This window comes from Poecilia mexicana, unplaced genomic scaffold (assembly GCF_051168715.1).
Source record: "Poecilia mexicana isolate PSO_F unplaced genomic scaffold, ASM5116871v1 scaffold_19, whole genome shotgun sequence".
Lineage (NCBI taxonomy): Eukaryota > Metazoa > Chordata > Actinopteri > Cyprinodontiformes > Poeciliidae > Poecilia > Poecilia mexicana.
The window spans coordinates 11,000,212-11,021,008 of NW_028263388.1; the positions used below are offsets into that span (position 1 = coordinate 11,000,212).

At 41.7% G+C, this 20,797-nt stretch overlaps 1 protein-coding gene across 2 annotated transcripts; it reads left to right on the top strand.

Annotated features, from left to right (window-relative positions):
* The first annotated feature begins 6 nt into the window (after positions 1-6).
* Positions 7-20,501, top strand: abca5 (ATP binding cassette subfamily A member 5). Of its 2 annotated transcripts, XM_014989483.2 has the most exons (39): positions 7-449; positions 1,517-1,584; positions 2,418-2,584; positions 4,271-4,463; positions 4,566-4,739; positions 4,893-4,990; positions 5,140-5,366; positions 5,453-5,594; positions 6,157-6,345; positions 6,533-6,680; positions 7,045-7,222; positions 8,008-8,066; positions 8,155-8,441; positions 8,730-8,849; positions 9,180-9,318; positions 10,084-10,174; positions 10,357-10,496; positions 10,574-10,693; positions 10,780-10,981; positions 11,657-11,823; positions 11,906-12,033; positions 12,129-12,266; positions 12,349-12,462; positions 14,167-14,337; positions 14,419-14,532; positions 14,625-14,762; positions 15,415-15,483; positions 15,595-15,686; positions 15,794-15,917; positions 16,071-16,188; positions 16,314-16,405; positions 16,658-16,833; positions 17,367-17,442; positions 17,535-17,629; positions 17,707-17,826; positions 17,938-18,090; positions 18,317-18,396; positions 18,484-18,539; positions 18,832-20,501. In XM_014989483.2, the coding sequence occupies exons 2-39, from the start codon at positions 1,566-1,568 to the stop codon at positions 18,970-18,972; spliced, it is 5,055 nt and encodes a 1,684-aa protein (XP_014844969.2). In that variant the 5' UTR covers positions 7-449; positions 1,517-1,565; the 3' UTR covers positions 18,973-20,501. The 2 variants fall into 2 exon arrangements, with proteins under 2 accessions (XP_014844969.2, XP_014844971.2); XM_014989485.2 differs by lacking the exon at positions 1,517-1,584.
* Positions 20,502-20,797: the final 296 nt, after the last annotated feature.

Sequence of the window (20,797 nt, forward strand, 5' to 3'; positions counted from 1 at the left end):
GTTAGGTTTTGTTTAGCAGCTACAGTAGTTCTGTCACAAGTTGTGGTTTATGTGTACGTGTTTATATTTTATTTATTATATTTTTCTTCTGTTTTTAAAGATGTCAAGCAAATATTGCTATACATGTTAATTGCATTCAGTTATTTTCTTTTTAAAGTTGAAAAAATACATTATTTCTGTTCAATTATTATTTATAAAAAATAGACAGATACATGAATAAAAGGTAATTCCCAAAGAGCCAAAATATGTTAGCGTTATCAGTTAGCGTTTACTCGGAAAGATTTGATTGGATGAGCGCCAAGGTTTCTTGGGAGTTGTAGTTGGCAGCAGGAAATAGAAACGGTCGGTACAGGCGCATTTTGGGGCGTTTTCTTGGCAAAAATGCAATTTTTAATGTAAGGTGGTTCTGTCAAAAGCTGAAGAAGGATATGCCTTAATGTATTTCATACGTGAGTATATAAAATTATGGTCTTTTTCAAACGAAATGTTTGTTTTTTTCTTAGATAAGTGACAAGCAGTGAAGCTTGCTAGCTTCGCTCTTGTTGCTACTCAGCTTCCAGAGATCAACCTTTAACATGTGACTGCTAATTTACAAAGCATTCTGTTCAGGTTGTTGCATTTGGACTAATTTGTAGCAAATATTAAAATAAAGCAAATTCTAATTTATCACATTAAAATGTCTGTCAGGCTCAGTGACAGGAAAGCAGGCTACAAGGAAGCTAACAACAGCTAGCTCTGTTTATGAACACAGACTGAGGGAAGCGTGTTTGGTTTGTTCAGAGGTACAGGGTTCGTACGGCGCTTAAAATCCTTAAAAAGGCTTGAATTTCAATTAGGTGTTTTCAAGGTTTGGAAGGTGCTTGATTTCTTTATGAAGTCATTGAAAGTGTTTTATATTCAAACAAACATTCAAATTAAGTGCAATCCAACGTTTGACTAAATAAAAGCCTAAATTTGGAATACGTTATTTACAGTTGAAACCATGTATTTTTATTCACCTACTAAAATGACATTTTTTCCTCACTATCTAAAGTTAAATCAGTCTAAACTTCTCTTGTTTTAAGCAATTTAGAGTCACCAAAATTATTAATATCTGGCAAGTGCCAGCGAATTAAAACGCTGTAGTAAAATCAGTCCTGGACGAGGATGACTGTAAAAAGCTGGGTACGAAACAGGCCCTGGCTCTTTTGAGTGGATTTTCACTATATTAGTGAAAATATCTAAATGTACTCTTTAGATATATTGCTCTTTGTGAACTGAATATGTGTTTCACTTTTTGAGTGGAATTAATTAAAGTTTAGTAGCATTCTAATTTGCTGAGATATTCAATTTGGGTTAATTAGATTTAAATATTAGCCTTAAAAAAGATCTGAGATACCTTGAAATTCATCAGCGCAGAAGTAAACTTGGCTCTGTTTTGGAAAATGTAAACATTGACTTGAAATAAATCCAAAGTGGTCTGTAGTAGAACCATCTGTTAATCAGCATTAAATGGGAAAACCTTTTATATTTTCAGATGGTTTCCAGGAGCCAAATACAAGACTGACTTTATCGCCCTTTTGCATATGACAATATCATCTGCAGGTAAAATATATCATTTTAATAAATACATATTAACCAATATTAGTTAATCTCTAACCACTGAGCATTTCAACTGAAAACTTGCAACGCAGTAGCTGAAAGGTCTTCAGATCGTGTGTCCGGGTTTCGCGAGATCTTTTTCCTGTCTCTTCTTTTGTCTTCATCTAGTCCAGTTTCCTCAAATATTTTGGGACAGAACACACACTGTTAACCACATAAAGTTCAGAAAGTTTATTTGAATCTCATTTGTTCTTTAGGTTGCGGCGGTGATGCCAAGTATTAATGCACTGAAAGCTTGTTATTGAGCTGCTGAGGTGGCTTCCTCTGACCACACTTCAGCAACTTTCGATGATGATTTTATTTTGAGGTCTAAAAGTGCAGCTTCAGTAATGGTAATAAAAAAAAACTGGCATCTGTTTGATTTTTTAAAAAAAAAAAAAAAGAAGAACTGTCAACTGAATCGCAGCTGGGATGATTGAACAAATTGCTGCTCGGACTGTGTTTTTATTTTGTCCTAGATTGAGACAAATAACTGGAAAACTGGATGAGTTTCTAAATTGCATTTTGCGGCCCGTGTTACAGTGACAGTTTCTTTCCCGATATTTGGCACCGTTACTCTGAGAAACAAGGTGACTTAAGCTTGTTCCTGTAAACCGTGATTTCTTTCTCTGTACTTTCTGCCTTGGAGAAAAACAAAAAATCAAAACCACAAGTGAGACCTCCCCTCTTCTGCATCTCCATTTTCTGCTTACTTCTCACAAGTCCAGAGAAGCTACCGATGGTAGCGTTTCGGTGCGGATGTTTTAATAATCTATTTGCTTTTGTTGTTGCGGCAGCTGAGGCCAGCCTTAGCGACACATCCCGTCCGTACTTCATCCAGATGAGGAATGCTGGCAGCATGCAGCCGGTTTTTAGAAGAGACGCAGGAGTTTGGCCACAAACACGAAGTCTTCTCTACAAGAACCTGCTCATCAAATGGAGGACCAAGCAGCAGAGCCTCCAGGTATTCCCGTTCTGTTCTGGTGACTTCAGGCTTTTTTCTTTTCTCTTTGCTTTTTGCATTGAGTTTTCTCAATACTCTACAGCTAACAGAAGAAGCGAAATTATACATTGCTTTCTTCCAGCATCAAAATACCAACTCTGCATTAAGGAGAATGAAAACTTGTTTGTTGCTTCTATTTCCTCTTTGTTAGGCCATGCATTTTTAATTTGGCTTTAAGTTGCATCGATGCATTTTTAATGGCTCAGCATAGCAGCTTTGAACTTGCGCACTCTGCCTCAGATAAACTCTTAACTTCTTACCAGGAATGGCAATCGTTATTGCTGCTGTCATCTGGAACTTGTCCAATGATTTAAAATCAGTCTAGTTGTGTGAAAGATTATTGTTTTCTGTAGTCTGCTAATCTCAAGTGAGCTGAATCATCTTTTACATGCCCATAATTCATCTTTCCCACCAAACTGTCAATCCAATTGAAAGAAAATAAAGTGCTTATAAAAGACTCGAGCAAGTAGAGTTAATGGAATATCTGAATCACCGAAAGCAAATTATTTGGACATTTGGAGATCCTGCTGCATGATCTCGGCACCTCATGTCACCCCACGTATACCAAACATGTGTGTCACTGCCACAGAATAGATGCAACTCTGACTCAACCACAGCGTCAGTGATCTAATAATAATTTTCTCCCATTGCGTGCTCTCGTCTGCGCAAAACAAATTTCAGTCTTGTAGCTCACTGGTTGATTGTAACGTGACACGAAACCGACTGTTTGTCCTTCTTTCCGCATAATTGTGCACTCTCGCAGCATTGATGTGTTACTTCCAGCAGAAGTAACACGTCACAGCAGAACGTTGCGAATTCAGAACATGCTTCTAAGATGGTGTATGTCTCAGAAACGCGTGGTTCCTCCTGTGTAGGAACAACAATGCTGCATGTTTTCCGCTACGTAGCACACATGGCGTCTTGGGATAGGTGTAACCCCAAAACTGGCTCTAAATTGCAGCATGCTGGTCATCTTTCTACTGGTGCAGTTTGCCTCCACGGTCCTGCTCCCAACCAGCAGTTAAGTGCTGAAAAGATGTGGGAGCTCTTGCTGTTCTTCCAGGCTGTACTTCAAAGTGTAGTTGGATATGGGCTGTCTGGATGGTGTGGTAACCCTACGGCCTAACTAAAGTCCCAGCTGGCTTGTCTGTGGCATGTTGGCTTGAAACGATGAGGAGAAATAAATCCCGCTCCCTTCACACGATTTGGAGGAGCTCTCTCTTCTCGTATACGGACAGTCCTCTCTCAAATCCTCTACACAGAATACAACTTCCTGCTGTCTGATAGATGACACTGCAAACACAACCAGTTTGTAGCATGATTATTTTTTTTGTCAGTTGTAATATTTAATGTATTTAGGGTAGGAGTAGGTGTTACAAATCTTTAAATTGAAAAGATTTTCCTCATCGGAAGAGTCTTTAAGCAAAGTACATCAGATGATTTGTGGAAAAATTTTGAATTTTATGCTTCATTTGTTAAATAGATTAACAGGAGGTTCCATGTTGGTGTGTGTGTGTGTGTGTGTGTGTGTGTGTGTGTGTGTGTGTGTGTGTGTGTGTGTGTGTGTGTGTGTGTGTGTGTGTGTGTGTGTGTGTGTGTGTGTGTGTGTGTGTGTGTGTGTGTGTGTGTGTGTGTGTGTGTGTTCAGGAGCTGATCCTCCCTCTGCTGCTCCTGGGTCTCCTTATTCTCATCAGCACCCTGAACCCTCATGTTTATTATGGCCCCATCAACACGGCCGAGCTGCCGAATGGCGATTTCTTCCAGAACCTGAAAGGCCTGGCCTTCACACCCATCACCAACATCACCAGTCACATCATGGACGAAGTTTCCCATTTCATAAGTAAGTCGTTGCCTTCCATGTGTTTCGTCCGCAATTCGGAGGAGGCCAGATGATGAAGCGGCATCATCAAACCGTCATGGCTCTTCCTGTTTGTCTTTGCAGGCGTGCAGGACCGCCTGGAGATGTTTTCCAGCGAGGAGGAACTGGAGAACGCCAGCTTGTACGAATCGTCCAACTACATCGGCGTGGTGTTCTTGGACAGCTCCGCCACGTCTTACAGACTGCGCTTTCCGCACAACAAGCTGCCCCTGCCGAGTGATTACACGGAGTCTATTGGTAAATAACCGACGAGCCACTACTTCATCTCATCTGAGGGTGATCACCCAACGTATAACTCTCTTTAGTTGGGACCACAACAAAAAAGGAAAATGTTATGGCGTTGTGAAAAGCTATTTTTTTAATTTTGTTCTTTTGTTGTTCTCCCTCTAGCCAGCTGTTACAGCAGCATGTTGAAATGCAAAGCTGCAAATTATTGGTACTCTGGTTTCACCCGCCTCCAGTCTATGATTGATGCAGCTATCATTGAGGTGAGACTTAGTGGACGTCATTGTCCTCCAGAGGTCGAGTGAAGCATCTTTTTCTCTTGGTTTAAAACACGCCAGGCTAGGTTTTATTTTCAAACATACCTTTTTTTTTTTACGCATCACACTGCTTGTGGTCATTAATTTGTGCGTAGATGCAGACCAAACGGCCAGTCCAGAAGGAGCTGGATATAAAGGTGGTGATGATGGGCCAGCCGGGCTCCGTGGAGGTGCACAAGTTTCCCCATGCCCTCATCTCCATCTACCTGGTGTTGGCCTTCACACCCTTCGTCACCTTCCTCATCGTCAATGTCGCAGCTGAGAAGGAGCATCGGCTGAAAGACACCATGACCATGATGGGGCTGTACGACACGGCCTTCTGGTGAGGCATCTGTTTGTATGTTTCTGACGCAGAATAATCCGTTCTCATATACGTTGAGTGTTATGAGTTCTCGCTCTCTCCAACAGGTTGTCGTGGGGCCTCCTGTATGCTGCTCTGGTGACCGCCATGTCCATCTTAATGGCCATCATCGCCACGTACACTGCACTGTTCCCCAACAGTGACTTTTTTGTCGTCTTTTCACTCATCTTCCTCTATGGAATATCATCTGTGAGTCATCTGCATAGAGTGGGATTTTTTTCCCCGTCAGCAGTTTAACAGTAATAAACTTGAACCTGCAATGTTTATCATAGGGTGGGGAGATAAATCGATTTTGTTGAATTTTCAGTTTTTTTAAGATATAATTTTTGGACAATCTGTTGTTTTTTCACCAATACAGTCCTTGGGTTTTCAGACCTTTCAAGACCTACCGTCTTGTCTATCACTTCTAGTTATTTTGACTGTGATTTCAGGTCAACTCACTGAAAGAATGATTGAAAACAAATAAATTTATATATATATATATATATATATATATATATATATATATATGTGTGTGTGTGTGTGTATTTTTTTCGGCCATTTATAATTTCTTTTTAAGGAAAATGGATAAATAAAAACTTAGATTGTATTATTAAGCGATGTTGCCCAGTCCCAATTTATCGGTCACTGTTCTGAAACTTTTAGATGCGTCCTTCATCCAACATAGCCTGTTGCATTCGGGTTAGACACCCGTGTATTACACTATAATCCATGGTAAGATTAGACCATTATTATTATTTCTCCTTCTCAGATCTTCTTCTCCTTCATGTTGACTCCGCTGTTTAAAAAGCCCAAGTTTGCCAGCACAGTGGGCTCCATGCTGACAGTGGTGTTCGGCTGCATGTCGCTGTTCACCGTGCTGATGAGAGACTTCCCACAGCCGCTGGTTTGGCTTCTCTGCCTGCTCTCTCCCAGTGCATTCTCAATTGGGATTGCACAGGTTAGCTACACACGCCATCATCACAATCCCACTTAAGGACACACTTTTTCCCAACACGTTTAAAAGATGAATTATTTCTGCTATCTCTTGGCGAGTTCATTGCCTCAATCATTGTAATTCACCGTTTCCCTGAAAAACATATTGCATTTAGTTAGGCTGAACTTTAAATGAGTTTTTCATCCTTTAGGTGGTTTACCTGGAAGCACAGGGAGATGGCGCTGTGTTTTCCTCCTTGACCAATGGGCCTCATCCGCTCTATGTTCCTCTGGTCATGCTGGCTCTGGACTGCATTCTTTACCTCCTGCTGGCTCTCTACTTAGACCAGGTGCTGCCTGGTGAGTAAAGCAAAAAATAAAAACACAATTGTGTTTATTCTTTTTTTCCACTATTTATAGATATATACATAGGCTTTAGACACTATAAATTCCTCAGTGTTGCTCACAAAACCTTTGAACCACACCAAACAGTTTACTGCAAAGGATAAATCTCTTCTGGTCAATTGGGCTGTGATGTATTTAGAGAAATAGTATGATTGTTTTTTTTTATCATGTATGAACTGTGAGAGATCTACAAGGATCAATATTGGGACCATTGTTATTTATTTAGCTGTACCGCATGGATGATATTGGTGCAGCCTGTCTCTTCCATTGTGAGATTATGAGTGACTAGTCGAATAACAGTTCTTTGTCTAATATGCAGGTGATTTTGGAATCAAGCGATCCATGCTGTACTTCCTGAAGCCGTCTTATTGGTCAAAACACAGAAAGCGCTACGTTGAAGTGAGCTCAGTGTACGATGCCGAGGCGAACGGCGCTCCTGGTGGAGATGAATGTGTCGAGCCCGTTTCCCCCGAGTTCAGAGGGAAAGAAGCAATCCGGTAAAATCCCAATACCAGAATGTGTTTTTTTTTGTTTTGTTTTTTTTTCACTTGTGTGGTTTCTAAGTAGAGGAAAAAAACATGAGAAATAAGGTGAATTATCTCAAACAGGTCACCTTGGTAGCAAATTGAACTAAAACAAAAATGTGGAAGCAGATTAGAAAATTCTGGATATTAGAAATTTAAACGGTTCCTGCTTGTTCTTTCACATTCTTAATTTTTGGCAATTTTTTTCTTAGTCATCTGTGATATTTAATGGAGTGCATTCTGGCTGCTTCTACAGAATCAAGTTTGTTAGCAGCAGCTTTTAAAAACTGGACATTTTTCATTTAATCAAGCACATGTGCATGTAGGAACACAGTGAAGAAAACGAAATGCATTGGCAGCAATCATATAGAAGTGCTTGCTGCTGGTTTTTATAGTTTTTAGTTCATTTTTAAATAAATTTTAGTGCATTTTAAGAAAACGTTCAGAGGATTGTTTGGTAAATTCACTGAACTCTGACCAAGGAATTACCTGGTCATAAAAGGCTCTCTAACTCAGTAAATTCAACAGACGTTTTCTAAAATAATTTTTTTTTCCAGTTTAAAACAATTTGAATGACTTTCCAAAAATCTGAAGATCTCATAAAAAAGTAGCACATTCTAGTACTACAAAGAGGGCAACAAAATGTGACAACATGAAGGTTGCATAAAACCCTTTTCACTGCTGCAGGGAAAGCGCTCATTAAAAAGCTTTCTTCTGATTCTGCTTCTCTTTTCTTTCTTTTTTTTTTTTTCCCTCAGCATCGCCAACATCTGTAAAGTGTACAAAGACAAGGACAGCACAGTGGAGGCTCTGAGAGGTGAGCATGGAGAGTTTGCCTCAGAACGGTTTGATCTGTTACCGGTTTTACCGACGCTCTGCTCCTTTTACTCCCACCTGGCCCTCAGGCTTCACGTTCGACATCTATGAGGGTCAGATCACAGCTCTGCTGGGGCACAGCGGCGCCGGAAAGTCCACTCTGATGAACATCCTGTGCGGCATCTGCCCGCCCACCAACGGCTCGGCCACCATCTACGGCTCTCCTGTGGCGGAGATCGCAGAGGGCTCGGAGATGAAGCAGCTGGTGGGAATCTGCCCTCAGTTCAACATCATCTTTGATGTGCTGACTGTGGAGGAGCACCTCAGGATATTCGCTGCCATCAAAGGGATCCCACCTGCAGATGTTGATGCTGAGGTACTGGGATGATCAAAATGTTGCTTTCTACCATGTGGCTGAAAGTGTCAGTCCTACATTTTATTTTTTTACATTTTAGATAGCCCTTTTATTTTTATTTTTTTTAATTATTCAAGAAAACATTACTCAAGTGTCTGTTTCCTGATTAATTCAGATCAAAAACAATGTGTTTTATTGAACTCCTGATTCTAAAAGCCTATGTTGCAACCGTTAAACTGTTAGAAAAACTTTTTAAACAATAGGAAGTCTAAATTTGAATCCTTTTCCCTGATTATGTTTCTGTGACAGGTCACCAGAGTGCTGAAGGATCTGGACCTGGAGAAAATCATGACGGCTCAGGCAAAGAATCTGAGTGGAGGCCAGAAGAGAAAACTCTCTGTGGGCATCGCCATCCTCGGAGACCCAAAGGTATCAGGATGATTTGAGCTTAATTTACGATGTTGGACCCAAATGGACATAAGGCTTCCTCTTTACGACGACCTCAAAAAGATTAGCCGTTTGCTTGAAAAATCTCCAACCATCCTTTAAAACACTCAAATGAAATTTGCAGTAAGAAAAATAGCCTTCTGCTTTTATTTATTTTTTTAATCCCATGCTCACTTAAATAATAATAAAAAAAAAATCAACCAGCACATCTGTCACATCAGATAACTCTTAATGTCTCTTCCAAAACTCTCAACCTGGGTCATTCACTTTCATGCTCTCTTCAAATAGTTTCCACTTGCTGTCTTCTTTCAGATTCTTCTCCTGGATGAACCCACGGCGGGGATGGACCCCTGCTCCAGACACCAGGTCTGGTCTCTGCTGAAGAACCGGCGGGCCGGCAGGGTCATTGTGCTCAGCACACACTACATGGACGAGGCGGACATCCTTGCTGGTGAGGACTCTCCTTTCTCAACTCTGTATTAAGAGCCGCTGTCGATATAACCAACAGGATTCAGGAAGCGATGCATTTAGCAGCGGCACTACAAATAAATCACACAAAGCTGCTTGGCGCTGTGCTGTAGAGTCTTATCTTAAATCTACAATCTGTTAGATTAAAGGTTGTGAAGCCTTTAATCTACAGGGCTGAAAGAACTAACCACAACTTATCAATCATCGAAGTAATTATCAGTAATTGAGCTGTCATTAACTACAATATAGACTCAAAAAAATTCATCAATTTTTTTGAGTCAATTTCATTGTAGTTTAGTCAGTCTGTACGTGTTTTTGTTTAATTTTAAGTCATATTTGTTTGTGGCGATGTCGGAGCAAACGACACGGTTTTATCGACATCTGTAACCACTGAAACCACTGTCACTGCTAGCTTGTTTTAAAGTTAAACTGTGTGGTTTCAATTGGAAACTTGAGCCATAATTTCAAAGTTCTGCATCAGTGTTATAAGGACCTGTACACAAAATGTGAATATTTGAAAAATTCTAGACTTACCTTCCTAAAAGATCAATAAGAAAGACTGAGTTTTTTATTTCTCTTCTAATAAAAAGAGGTCTCGACTATATTGGCATCAAATTTCAGCTGATGGTTGAAAATGTCAAAAAAAAAAAAGTAGTGTTTTCTCTAGAACTTTGTTTAATACACTATAAGTTCGTGGAACTCCTTAAAACATGTTATTTTAAGTTCTTACTGTCATGTTTTATTCTAGATCGTAAAGCTGTGATCTCTCAGGGGCAGCTGAAGTGCGTTGGCTCGTCTCTGTACCTTAAGATCAAGTGTGGCGTCGGATATCATCTCCGGTAAGTCGGACCGCACTCTGCCCCTTTTTTAAAAAAAAAAAAAGAGACTGGCAAAATACACGGTGGTGCAGCTGTAACCTGTGCCCTTACAGCAAGAAAGTCCTGGGTTTGAATTCAGCTGCAGGTTCTTCCTGTGCATTCGTCTCGTTATAACCCGTACGGGTTGTTTCCTTCCTCTGCAGAATGTCGATCAGTGAGGGATGCGACACGGAAAAGGTTGCATCACTGATGAAGCAGCACGTTCCCAAAGCGAAGTTGTCCCGGCAGCACGACACAGAGCTGACCTTCACTCTGCCCTTTGAGAGCATGAACACGTTTTCAGGTGGGATGGGATTTTTTGGTTTCTGTTTCTACCTCCACTCGGCTCTTTAGCGAACAACCCCGATCCGATCTTCTCAGGCTTGTTCTCGGAGCTTGACTGTCAGCCGCAGTTGGGGATAATTAACTACGGTGTTTCCATGACTACGCTGGAAGATGTTTTTCTGCGTTTGGAGTCAGAAGCTGAGGTGGATCAAGCTGGTGAGTGTGTTTTTAAAAGAAATTTCGATCCTCAAAATCAGATTTGGGTCAAACCTGATTTGTTTTGTGATCTTTAACTCCCTCAGACTACAGCGTGTTTAACCGAGAGCAGGCGGAGGACGAAGGCGACATCGCGTCTCTGGACGACACAGACCAGCGGCTGCTCACCTTCTCAGACAGCAAGTCCGATTCAGTGTCCGGCCACGCTCTGTGGCGGCAGCAGTTCAGCGCCGTGGCCTGGCTGCACATGCTCAACATGCGCAGGGAGTGGAAAGCCTTCGTTTACACGTGAGTCCCTCACCAACACAGTGTCCTTAAAAAGTCTTACACTAATGTATCTCAAATGAAGGCCTTAAAATGTCTTAAATTCAGTTTAAATAAATTCTTTAATAGTAGTTCTTAGACTTTGTCTTTGCAGGACTATTTAATCTTGTATGTTCTATTTAAAACTTCTGTCAGGCAAAAGTTTTAGGATTCTGTGACTCAATGTCAATATACCTTTGCTTGCTAGCTAGCTTTTTTTGCAACTATTGTGGGTAAATGCAAATTTTTCACCAACTGGTTGGACAAAGTTCATACATTTCTTTGGAAATATAAGTAATAAATTCCATTCATAATGGTCTTAATAAATCTTAAAGTTGGTGAAACCTGCAGAAGTACTGCTATGAGGGAGGAGAAACTTTCAAAAAATGGCTCAGCAAGGATCATCTTACCTCAGTAAAAGAGAGAGGGTCATAATCTCAGTTGGTTAGGGGGAAAAGGAGTAAACTCGATGTAAAACGATCTGATGGAGGCTAATTTTAGGTGTAGGACTGAGGTCAGAACTTGATTTTTGAATAAAAACCTTTACTGGATGACTAAAAGTGAACTTTTGCCGATGACAACATAACTTGTCAACAACACGCAGCTTTTCTCCTTTTAAAAGTGGACAGATTGTGACGGTTGTCTTCTCTTGCGCTTCAGTCTGGTGCTGTTCCTGCTCTTCCTTTCTTCGGTTCTTATCGTGTCGCTGGTGACGGGAAACATCCAGATCCACTCACAGGAGCGACAGTTCCTCCCCACGTACCTTTTGAAAAAGAACGAAGCGCCTCACAGATACACTACAAGCCTCCTCATTAAAAACTCAACCAGTGAGTAAAACTGCGGGATGAAATTAAACGAAATATTCCGACTGCTGGATAAGGATTTTTTTTTCTTTTCTTTCACCAACAGACTCGGATATTTCCGACTTGATCCACAACCTGGAATCACAGGATATCAAAGTGGAACTGATGAAACAGGAAGACTACATGGATGCGGCTCCGCATAGCGCTGCCATAAACGTCACCGGGTCCAAAGAGGTCCGCAGAGCTTTTGTCCGATTATTTGAAGGGCCACTTATTCCAGCCCTGTTCTCTCAGCGAGCTCTAACAACGCCGTTTGCCATTTCTGTCAGGGCTTTAGGTACACCATCGCTTTCAACAGCACCACAATTCACTCCTTACCCATGGCCGTCAATATTCTGAGCAACGCGCTCCTCAGAGGTCTGAACGGAACGGGGCGGATCCGAACCTGGACCAAACCCTTCGACTACGTGAGCCTCCCACAGAGTCGAGACGACATTTACCAATCTGTGGTTGAAGTAAGATGACTGTTTGCTCTGCTTGATTCCGCAGCAAATCCCGGATGCGACGTCTTACGCCCTGGTCTACATAGAGGCCATCATGCTGGGAATGCTGGCTGTCGGAATGCCGGCGTATTTCGCGATGGATCACACCCGAGACCGGGAGGTAACCTCTCGCATCCTGCTGTTATCATGATTTAAAGGATGAAACAACCACAAAGTAACACATTGCACTACTTTATTTGTCGTAAGATGGACCAACGGATGGCTTTAGGAAAAACAGACATTATAACTGGATGAGATTTTAGAGAGGGCTAAAATCTGTCCCAAAGGTCCCAAAGACTCTTTGCAAAACATTTATTAAAAAAACATCCCAAAGATTTAGGTTGCTTTTGTAATAAATGTTTTACAAACAATGTAACTTTTTTTATGCCCATACAAAGTGTGGAGTTTAAGTGTTGTTACATTTTTGTTAATTTATGCGTAGGTTTACTTTTTAATGTTATGTAATTTGCATTAGTAAAATGTTTTTGGGTTTTTCTGTTGTTGTTTTTTAGATAGGGCACCAAAACTGACGCTGTCCTCAAAACCCGTCCCTGACCATCAGGAAAAATTAAACATGCAGGATAAAATGTTTTAGAAAAAGCCGTGTTCGCACGTTGTGGTGACACAGGTTGCTTGGTGCTTCTTCTCCTGCAACTTGAACTGAGAATTTGTGTTTCAACTCAAACTCTGTGGTAGAAGCCTTCTTTTTTTTTTTTTTTACTGTGGTTTTAATCACCAGTAAGAAGCCTTTCCTTTTAAAACCAAAGAGTTTGTGTTTCCTGAAGCTTTATATCTGCTTTCACACAGTACATGCTATGATGACACCGCTGCTAGCTGCTGCTAACGTCCGCTGTCGGGGAACGTCAGGTTTCTCATTCAGTTACAGTGGCGATGGAAATAGTGAAGTGGACCAAACCACAGCTTTACGTCAGCATTTTTCATCAGTGATGATGCATGTGTCTGCCTCTACAGTTAACTTAATTATTCACCTGGAGTCAAAAACTGACTGTAAATATCATTAGTACATAGAAAAATAGGCCAATGTGCAAAGCCAGCTGCCTTTAGCAATAAGCCAGGATAAACTGAATATTAGTGAACGCACACCGGTTCTGTGTCTTCTGTGGAGTTTGTTCATCAGTCAGTGTTTCCCCAAAAGGTACGCTTCTTTGGTATTTATTTCACTATCAGATGTTGACACATTCTTATTTATAAAATCTCCAGACAGCTCTTGATACTTTTTGAAATGCAGGAACAGAAGTATGGAGCTCATTTTCGTTTAGGGCAATATCAAGATTATAAATGTCCTCAAGTAGCCGGTTTTGGCTGCGTGTAATGATCAACCTACTCGTTAACATATGAACACACCGCTGACTCTGCAGTCAGCGAGTTCTTCTTTAAATTAAACATTGAACATCTTTTCACATCAACGTAATTTGGCAGCACGCAGACAAAAACTGCATTGATTTGATTGATAAAATAATATTCAGCTTAAAATTGGCATCTCGAAGGTTCGCTTTATGTGACGCACTGCGGTCTACAGGACCACATAAAAGCTCATGTTGGGCTGGATTTGGCCTTGAGTTTGATATACTGGAACATATTGAACAAATCAAATTACTGTCAGAATTTAAACCGTTTTTGTTCATGGTTACTGAAAACACACCTGGCAGTGACTTTAAAACCTTTAGTTTATTGTTACGCTCTTACTGCTCTGACATTGAGTTTTTTTGTCTTGTCACACTTTCTGAAGCTTTAAAGCATTAATATAGTAAATTACCCAATGAATTTGTACTTAACTTCTTTTATATTTTTTCCCTCTTTCCAGATAAAGTGTCGCTCCACGCTGCGGATCTCTGGCCTGCTGCCGTCAGCCTACTGGTGCGGCCAGGCGGCGGTGGACATCCCCTTCTACTACCTCATCCTGTCCTCCATGAACCTCATCCTCTTCTGCTTCCACTCCGGAAACCTGTCGACAAGCAGCAACCTCACCGCCGTGGTCTGTGCTGCTCTTTCCAACACAAACGCGTCCTCTCTGACGCGCGAGGATTGTTCACCGTTCCTTCACGTCTCCTCTTAGGTCCTCTGCACCGTCGGCTTCGGCCCGGCCATGATCCTCTTCACGTATGTCGTTTCTTTTGGATTCACGCGAGTGCAGAGCAACAGAGACTTCTTCTCTTTCATCTGCATGATGGTGAGACATCACCGTCACGCTTCTTTCTGTCGCGGTTTAACGTGTTTGCAGGCAGTTTTCTGTAAATATTTCTTTCTTTTTTTCCGCTTCAGGTGTGTGTGGTGTCGGCCTCCGTCGTGCAGCTGTCGTTTGTGAACGACAACCCCGAACTGACCAGAACTCTCCACAACATCTTGTGTGTTTTCAACCCGCTGTATCCTCTGATGGGTTGCCTCAACTGCATCACCAAGGTGGGAGTGGAAAAACCAAACTCTGATGAGTGCTCTGATCAAAAAGTTATCTAGATCAATATTTCCTGAAGCATTCATTTAAATCTGCATGGCTGTACGTTTTAAAATAGTCCCATAAACACACAGAAGTCTTCATCTCAATGTTGGTGCATTTATTCTATATTTATGTGCATATAAACAAAAAATACTACTACTTCTACTTGGCTAAGACCTATGTAGTCTTTTTATGCTCTGTGTATTTTAGGGACTGTGTAAATATCGCAAAAATTTATGCTGAAATGCATGAAATTTTACTTTACCAATTTGCATTTGGGCTAACATTACTGTATTCAAGGGGATTGTGATAAATACAAATACTTCAAAAAAGGCAAATGAATCGAGATCTATAATAATCAAACATTACACTCATAACCTTCCAAGGTTATATTTGAGGGCCGTTTAATGCATAATCTCGGTGCAGTTTTTCATTTTAACTTCTTCCTTGTTTATTTTAAACTCGGAATGCGACAGAAGAGTATTTAGATTTAGAAATTAGAAATCCTTTTAAACCAGAAAAATATATATACATTGACTTTAGAGTAGCTTTATTTTTGCTAATTCTAGGTTTGCATTAGAGATTGGCGAATCACTGCTGCTGTTTTTCTTTTCCCAGGCAACATTCCTTCCTGTTCTGTACGAGGAGAACTTCTTGTGGAAAAGCCTTCTAATTTCTGTCATAGCCGTACGTATTTGTTTTTTTATTATTATTATTTTTATCTCAGGCATTTACAAACATGTAGGAGAAGATTTTATTTACTTTACCCTGCATCTGTTTTGCATCTTTTGTTTTCAGCCTTACCTGCAGTGCATCCTTCTGCTTTTCCTGCTCCGGTGGTTGGAGATCCGATACGGAGGAAGGGCGATGAAGAACGATCAGCTCTGCAGGTGACGATCACATTACAGGGACGATCCCTGCGCAATAATTTAATACCGGGCTATGAAGGTCCATGAAAACGATAAGCCGTGATGTTGAAGATGCTGAACTGTGACAGGATCTCGTCCAAGTCGAAGGCCAAACCGGAGCGGATCCCGGAGGAAGGGCAGAACGAGGATGAGGACGTTCAGATGGAGAAGGCCAGAGTGAAGGAGGCGCTCACTTGTCAGGCTTGTGAGGAGGTGACGAAATTTCAAAATAAAAGCTGTTGTAGGAGACCAAGCTATTTTTAAAACCTGCTGACGTTGCAGTTCGAGTTTGTTGCGCGTCCGTCTTTCATCTTCTCACTCTGGTCGGTTAAAAGTTCAGCGTGAACACAAATGTTCTTTTTCCAGAAACCAGTTGTGGTTGTTAATAACCTAAGAAAGCAGTACAAAGGCAGGAAGGAAGGCTTCTCTTTCACCAAGAAGACCAAAGTAGCCACAAAGAACGTCTCGTTCTGCGTTCGCAAAGGTACACTCAGTCTTTTTGTCGTCTTCTGTGCCTCCGCGCTTTCTGCCAGACTTAGAAGAACAAGTGGGGACGAGGTTCAGCTGCGGGCTGCGCTTCCAGGAGAAATAACCTGCTGTTTTCTTCAGGGGAAGTTCTTGGCCTGTTGGGCCCCAACGGATCAGGAAAGAGCACGGTCATGCACATGCTGTCAGGCGACACCGACCCCACGGCTGGCCAGGTACTCAACAAGCCTCCATTTTAACGTTTCAGACCTGTTTCTGTTTGTCAAAGCAATAAAAACACTGAGATAAAAAAATAAAAAAAAGTCCACTGAGAACAGCAGGGAGCTCCACTATAAACGCATGAAAACTCATTGTACAAACCTGGTTAAATCTGAAGTTTGAAAACAAAATGCATGTGAAACATTTCAAGGAAGTAATGAAATTGCAGTTTCCAGCCTTAAGTAAATCTGTGTTCTGTTTGGGTCCAGATCCTGATGGGAGACTACAGCACCGAGTTTCGTCCGGTGGAAAACCCTCTGGAACACATCGGCTACTGTCCCCAGGTGAACCCTCTGTGGCCCCGGATCACCCTGCAGGAACACCTGGAGCTCTACGCCGCCATCAAGGGCCTGAAGGGCCAGGAGGTCCCGGGCATCATCAAGCGGTGAGTCTTCAGCTGCAAAAACACAGAATCTTACCAAGTATGTTGGTCTAGTTTATAGTGCAAATATCTTAATGTACTTGGAATGGGACAAAACTAGCTTACAAGTAAGTTTTCAGGAAGCAGTATTTGTTTGTTGTAAGTCAATACTTTCTTAATATCGACTTAAAAAGTTCTAGTTATAAGTTTAAAGATTTGCCGTGGAAGAAGACATTTTTGCCATATAAGTTAAAATGTCTTGTTGCTTACAGGTGGATTATGCCACCCATAACCAGTACTTATTAGCTCCTTTATCTTGCTGAAAAGTTACTTGTAAGTTAGTTTTGTCTTATTTGAAGAGTACTGAGATATTCACATTTGATAAAAGACCAAAAATACTTGGTAATATTTTGTGTTTTTATAGTGTAAACTCAAATCTTTCAAAATCCAGAGAAAAACAAAAACCTTTCCTTTTTTTTTTTTTTTTTTAATTTTCAAGCTTGGAAGTTGTTTTAAACACACTAATCTAATTAGATGTTATTTTATAACCGCTGCAGAGTGTCGAACGCTTTGGAGCTGAGAGAACATTTAAACAAACAGGCCAAGAATCTCTCCGCCGGACTCAAACGGAAGGTGAGAGCGGCTTTAAATGGTCAGACACCCAAAACGCACGGTTAGCGTCTCCTCTGTTTGCTTGAACTGAGAGCGTTTCTATGTGGTTCCAGCTGTGCTTTGCTCTGAGTATGATCGGGAATCCTCAGATCGTCCTGCTGGATGAGCCATCGTCAGGAATGGATCCCAAGTCTAAGCAGCGGATGTGGTGAGACTCTCGGCATAACGTGGAAGAGCTGCCGACTCTGGAAACCCGGTGAAACTCAACAGTTTGTCTTCCTGCAGGAGGGCCATGCGTGCTGCGTTCAGGAACCATCAGCGAGGAGCCATCCTCACCACACACTACATGGAGGAGGCAGAGGCTGTGTGCGACCGGGTCGCCATCATGGTTTCTGGACAGCTGAGGTTCTTCCTTCCTTGGGAATCTTTTTTTTTTTCTTCCTTTTTTTCTTTTAAATAAATCTGATCTTTATGGGGTTTCCAGTTCCTGCAGCTTAACCGTCTCTCTCCCATCAGATGCATCGGCTCCATCCAGCACCTGAAGGCAAAATACGGACAAGGCTACAGTCTGGAGGTGAAACTGAGAGAGGAGCTGACGGGACTCCAGCAGGTGGCGCTGCTGCACAAGGAGATCCTCCGAATCTTTCCTCACGCCGTCCGGCAGGAGAGGTGCGCTCAAAGGATCAGCAGCTGAATCTAGAAGGATAAATGGCTCCCTTTACTGCTTTCGTCTTTTCTCCCTCGTGCTTTAGGATTCAGTTCTTGGCAATAAATTAAAAAGCAATTTAAGGAATGAAGACGGAGAATATCTGATCCAACTTTATTTAAAAGATCAGAATTTTTGCTTTCTTTTAGCAAGAACTATAAATATGCTGTATGTTGTTGCTCTGTGCAGCTTCACCACTCTGATGGTTTATAAGATCCCCATGGAGGACGTCAAGTCGCTGGCTCACTCTTTCTCCAAGTTAGAGAACGGTGAGTTTGTGAAAAAAAGAAATAAAAAATGCTTTAACATGTGGAACATAACTTCTAAACCATTTAGTCTCATTTCTTTGTTTTCAGCCAAACAAACCTTTAACTTTGAGGAGTACAACTTCTCTCAGTCGACACTGGAGCAGGTAGGTGGAGAAACGAAGCAAGGTGTATTAATTTATCACAGGTTTGAATTTTCTTACCTCTTTTCCGTAGCCTTCATCAAGCTGCTGGAATCATTGTGATTTTTGACCGTCCTTCTTGAAAGAATTGGATAAAATTAAATTGAAGCAGGCTTCTATGCGCTGTGCTGCTCTCAGGAGTCGAGCCAAACTAGAGACGACGGTCCAAATGAAGTAGATAACGGTGGAATGATCCCACAGCGTGATTGTTTTCTTCCTTCACAGTGTGTCCCCTCCTGGTCTTTCTGTTCCTCAGGTGTTTCTGGAGTTTGCCAAGGAGCAGGAAAACGACGAGGACGAGGTGGGTCCCCAGAGCACGACCTTCCAGTGGCAGCGGCTGCAGCAGGACGCTGCCGTCTCCGCCAACCACGTGGACAGCGTCGTGCACCAGCTCTGAACTCGGCCGGCGTCGAGCGCTCGCCGCGAGCTCCCATAAAGGTCTTAGAGGCTGGCCGGTTGGGCGTGGCCGCTCAGCTCGGAGGTGTGCATGCGTTTTTAATCCTTCGTCCGCTGGCGCTGCGCCTCCTCGGAATCGCACCGAACCAGCGCGTTCCTCGGCCTGCCGACGCCACGCCTCCTCCCCTTTCGTCCCGTTTGTCTCCGTTCTTCACAGGGACTCGGTTTCCGAGGATAGTTATGGACGTTTTCCATCTCTGGTCACGGCGGCCCGTCAGGTCGTAGCTTTGCGAGTTTTATTATTTGTCGCGTTTTTGAAAACTAAAACTAATCGAACCAAAGCAGCACATCTATAAAATCTCATCCAGAGGAGGAGGAGGGGGGGGGGGGGTCGCTGCAGCTCCTAACTTCTCAGAAAACTGAGAGGGAATGTTGTCAGTACCCACACTAGTACATGTAGCACAGCGCCCTCTACCCTCAACCGTGGAGCACTGCAGTTCAGCTTTCTGGGTTTTTTTTGGGAGCAGAGGGGGGGATTTTTGTTGTGAATGTGCCTGAGAAGAACGTCGCTAACTCGGCGACGGCTCTGAGGAGTTCGTTCCTCGCATCCCGGTTCTTCACTCTGGTGCCACTTCTCTTCACCCAGATGTTTGATTTCTTCAGCTTTGCTCCTGTCTGTGTTGGTGATGCTGTAAATACCGGTTCTGTGTCACTGCAGATGTTCCTGCAGAAACTTGTATTCATACAAGCAGGTGCATCGTTGGTGCAATACCTACCAAGAAATTGTAATTTTTTTATGACTTTCAGGGGATAGGACGGTGAGGTAAAGGGAGATTCCTTTTCTAAACAGTGCGAAACGTCAGATTTGTCGTCAGGTGAAACCATCCAGCAATGATTTGTTCCTGTTTTTCAGTGTCAGGAATAATAAATAGTTTTGTTTCTTATCTCAAGCAGATTTTTTTTATTTATTTTTATTTTTTTTATCTATTGTATTATTTGACCAGTCAGGAACAAAAGTGAAGATTTTTTTAATTTCTTTTTTTCATCACATTTTAAATGTTGCTCACATGGAGCTCAGTCAAACACTGACACTGCCTTCACTTTAACTTGTGATATGTGATGTTTTCACTCCTTTTCATTGCTTAGAGATTTACGTGTCAGTTCAAAATGTAGCCATCCAGAAAGCATCCGTCGTCATGACACTGCTCCTGCTGCTCTCCGACCGGCATCGACACCACAGGAAAACCAAAACGTTTTCTGTTCCGTGGGACGGAGGGAAGGTTTCTTTTGTCATTTTCTGGTGTTGGTATATTTGCACTGTTTCCGGGAGATTTTTTTTTTGGTTTGTTTGTTTAAAATATGCAATCTTTGTAAATTCTCAGTGGACTGAGATTCTTATTTAAAAAGTTATGGTTTGTGTGTGTCGTGTTTGCTCTCGTGTCGTCTCTGTGTCGGAGGGAAAACTCTTCAGTGATGAATTTTGTGGTCTCTATTTAACCTTTTTAAGAATAAATGTTTATTCAATTAAAACATGGATGTGATGGCAGCATTTTTAAAAAAACAAAAAAAACAAAGCCCTTTTCTTGCAGAATCATTTGTAGAAAATATTTTGAAGAACAAGAAAATCATTAAGACCAGGTTGATTTAAAGTTAAGTTCATAAGACTGAAGAGAAAAATGTCTAAATTCACCTTTTTCTTTTGTTTGGTCAGGTTGGACTAAAAAAATTTTAAAACAAACGGCAAAGATTTGGTCACAGACATAAAGACATTTAATGTCTTTTTGTATCTGCCGGAAATGAAGGAACTCGGATTGTTTTTGCTTTCA

Bases quoted from the DNA above. Each gene is read 5' to 3' on its own strand.
- abca5 (XM_014989483.2), top strand. The intron at 10,694-10,779 runs GTGAGTGTGTTT...TAACTCCCTCAG, and splicing joins AGCTGAGGTGGATCAAGCTG to ACTACAGCGTGTTTAACCGA. The intron at 16,834-17,366 runs GTGAGTCTTCAG...TAACCGCTGCAG, and splicing joins GTCCCGGGCATCATCAAGCG to AGTGTCGAACGCTTTGGAGC.